At 40.0% G+C, this 4,115-nt stretch overlaps 1 protein-coding gene across 1 annotated transcript in view; it reads right to left on the reverse strand.

The window, feature by feature from the left end:
• The window catches only part of LOC143275447 (uncharacterized), a 9,474-nt gene extending 8,528 nt beyond the window's left edge, over window positions 1-946 (reverse strand). Inside the window, exon 1 of the mRNA XM_076579583.1 lies at window positions 791-946. Coding sequence (XP_076435698.1) covers window positions 791-830 — 40 coding nt within the window. The 5' untranslated portion in view covers window positions 831-946. The remainder of the gene's footprint in view (window positions 1-790) is intronic.
• Between the last annotated feature and the right edge of the window lie 3,169 nt (window positions 947-4,115).

The raw sequence follows: 4,115 nt of genomic DNA on the forward strand, positions 1-4,115 counted from the left end.
AGAAGAAAATAAAACAACGTGAATAAAAGTTCCGTTAGAATTCACTGGGTCATCAACGCATATAAATACAGTTCGTACCATAGTCCCAATTGTGACAAATAGAAATCAAGCTTTTCCCCAAGGCCCATCCATTCCACTGGGTCCAGTCTTTATACTGTCTAATTTGGGCATATGTTTTTACTGCATGTTTTCTGTTTGTTCTATCCTTTCTTAATGTGAAAACATTACAACTTTTTGCAAGTCATTTATGAAATCACCAGAAGGAATGGTAAGCAATCATCATGATTAAATCAGTTTGGGCAAGATAAGTGATTTAAGAATTGTACTTCTACTTTGTTCTCTGGTTTGTCGTTTAATCCATGTTTTAAATAATGATTTCATTCGATCATGTTTCAGCATAACTCATGTTTTCATTTTACTTTATGTTAGTGGTTAACCAAGTACCAAGCACTTTGAATTGTTAAGCAACACACTTGTCATGGCAACACAATTGTCTAAATGATAGTCATCTGCTTGTGGTATTGTAAGAAATGTGTATTCAGCATTTTAAAAAAAATGGAATATTAATGTTGTTATATTCATTGTAGCTGACATCACACCTAGAACCCAAATGGTCAGGAAATCCGTGTGATACAATAGTGGTCAAAAACACGTGAGGCAAACACAGAAAGAAGCATATGAAATCAACCATCCATACCTAGAAAACACTCCCCCCCCCACTCCGCCCCCACCGTCCCCCTACACACACACACACACACACACACACACACATGTGCCCTGAAATACTCACTGCCAATCAGCAGAAGCATGATGACCAAACTTCCTAACATGTCGACACTCAGTTGTTGACAAGTCACTTTAAACCAAAGTACTCAAACTGAACCGTTCACAGCACAAGGAGACAATGTTTGCTGTTCCGTCGCACAGTTAGGTCTGACGATACTATCAACATTCAGTGCCATTTATTACCAGTCTAGCCCAGATCATGCCCTGAAGAGAAAGTCACATGAGTAAGGAACTGCGCAGTATCATTGCAAGGTCAATTGTTCGTGAACTCATCAGCACGTGAGCGTCAGCTTTGTGGACTGCAGAGTGCTTGGCCATTTGGAGTGGATGGTGAAGTGAAGTGACGTTCTTGACCTTATGCTCTGTGTTCCGGGTTTTCAGGATGACGACTCCATTGACTCGGGTCCCACTGGCGCCAGTTGCCCCCACTTCGTACTTGTCCCAGTTTTGCCAGAACAATGCTCCCTCTCCTCCTCCTCTCTCTCTCTTCTCTCTCTTGCTTGCTCGCTCGTTCTATCTCAACTTTTGTCAGATTGTGACTGTGTAATTGCAGTTGTCTGTAGTAGTGATCAAATCAAATCAAATCAAAAACACTTTATTAATCCACATGGAAATTAAGTTGTGCAATCACAGGCTCATTGTAAACACTGGCATAAAATCATGCGCAACATAAGAAGAGATTAAAACTGGTCAAATAAGAATTCCCAATAGCTGACGATATACTAACCCCCCCTACACACATACTCATGTTAAGACAATAGGGTATTGCACAACAATATTAACAAATGAAAACATCCAACAAAAAAGGGTATAGATTACTAAAACTGACATGCGCGCACGCACGCAAACACACACACACACACACTCACACATGCACACACACACACACCACACCCACACCCATACACACACACACACACACACACACACACACACACACACACACACGTTAAGACCATAAGGTATTGTACAACAAAACATAAATAAAAACATCAAGGGAATAAATCGTATATATAAGTAAAATGCACACACACACACACACACACACACACACACACACACACACACTCATTCACACACACACTCACACATACACAAACAACGTATGCATGCACATAACATATGTCATGCCAATAAAATTAGAACATTAACATTAAGGTACATGAAATCCAAGTAAAATAAGAAAATATTTAAAAATCACTTCCGATCACACACACACACACAAATGCTTGCCTGTGCTCACCCGCTCAGTCCCACATGCACGCATAATGTCTGCTCCCATACACTCGTCTGCTGGTGAAGTTCAGGTGTTGCTGTGGCGAGGGGGGTTGGGGGTGGGAGGGTTCACTTAGTGAATTGGATGTTTTGATTGTGTGCGCGAATGGCTGTAGGAATAAATGAATTAATGTATCGAGATGTTCTTGCGCGTGGAGCTCTAAACCTACCACTTATGTCTGACCTTCTGCTTTTAATGTCATCATGTAGTGGGTGTCTTTCGTCGGTCAAAATTGTTATTAGTCTGTCAGTCAGTTTTCTATTGTGCATGTCGCTAAAGGTGTCTTGTCTTGTACCCACCACCCCACCCGCTTTCCTAATGACTTTTTGTCATGTTTGGTCAGGTTTCCCCCCCAGCACACGGCTCCGTATGTTAAAACACTGCAGACAACAGATGTGTAAAACATTTGGAGCATCTGCTTGCATACATTAAAAGATTTCATTTTTCTAAGACAGTACATGCGACTGTTGCTCTTTTTAATGAGTGCAGTTGAGTTTTCATTCCAAGACAGCTTATTGTCGATTATCACACCAAGATATTTGTATGAGTCTACTTGTTCGACCACTTCATTTTTTGTGATGATTTTACTTAAACTTGATTTCTTTTTTCTGAAGTCGATTACAAGCTCTTTCGTTTTGCCAACATTCAGCTCAAGGAAATTTTCTTCACACCAGTTCACAAACCTGTCAATTTCTCTTCGGTAGTCAGTGTCATCGTCCTCAGTAATAAGTCCTGTCAGTGCGGAGTCATTTGCAAACTTAACGAGGGGACACGAATTGGTCAGACTTCTGCATTCAGCCGTATACAAGGTAAAAAGAAAAGGCGAGAGGACTGTGCCTTGTGGTGCACCTGTGTTTGTGAAAGAGACAGTAGACATAAAATCATTTAATTTTACAAACTGAGGCCTTTTAGTAAGATAGTCTATAACCCATAAAATCGTCGGAAAAGCGAGTCCCATGTGCATCAGCTTTTTTGCTAAAAGGTGAGGTTGAATTGTATTAAAAGCACTAGAAAAATCAAAGAACATCAAGCGGACACAGGTATTTGATTTGTCTAGGTGTTCATAGATTTTGTTCAAGACAAACAGTATTGCATCATCCGTACATCTGTTCCTCCTGTATGCAAATTGCAAGGGATCTAAAAATGGTTTGACAGACTCCTGCAAATAGACAAGTATCACTCTCTCAAAAACTTTCATCACAGCAGATGTCAGTGCTACAGGACGGAGGTCATTCATACATGAAACATGTGTTTTCTTGGGTACAGGTATAATACAGGAAGTTTTCCAGATGGTATTTTGCATTCACTAAGAGACTGATTAAAAATAATTGTTAAAATCTGGGCTGCACAGTATTTCAGTGAATTTGATCGGATCATATCAGGACCAGGTACTTTGTTTGGTTTCACTCGTTTTAATTGTGAAAGCACTTCCTCTTCAGACACAACAATGCATTCGTCCTTCTTAACATTTAAAATATCACTTAAATCTTGTCTTTCTGTGCTAAAATCGTGACAATCAAAACGAGCAAAAAGGTCATTCAGTTTGTTTGCTTCTTCTTCTGATGATGATAAAACCGTTTCTTTCCCCCCTTTCTATGTATCCACTCATTAGTTTCATCCCTTCCCACACTCCTTTCATGTTGCTGCTGAGTAATTTGTTTTCTATCTTCTGCTTATAGTTTTCTCTGCCCTCTTGCAAGTATTTCTTAACCTGTCTTTGTGCTTCCCCAATCTCTTCTTTTACCCCTCCCTTAAAAGCATTTTTCTTAGCATTAAGAGTACCTTTGATCTGTTTCGAAATCCAGGGTTTGTTATTGGCAAAAATTTTAACATCTCTAGCTGGAACGACACAATCTTCACAAAACTTAATGTATTCTGTGACTATATCTGCTAATTCACATACATTGTCCGTGGCCTCAACAAACACATTCCAGTCTGTGCACTCAAAACAGCCTCTTAAGGTGTCAATGGAGTCAGCTGACCAGTCACGCACTGACACTTTCACAGGCGGCTGACGTTTAACTAAAGGTCTGTAACGTGGCAACAGATAGGT

This window comes from Babylonia areolata, chromosome 30, assembly GCF_041734735.1.
Source record: "Babylonia areolata isolate BAREFJ2019XMU chromosome 30, ASM4173473v1, whole genome shotgun sequence".
NCBI lineage: Eukaryota > Metazoa > Mollusca > Gastropoda > Neogastropoda > Buccinidae > Babylonia > Babylonia areolata.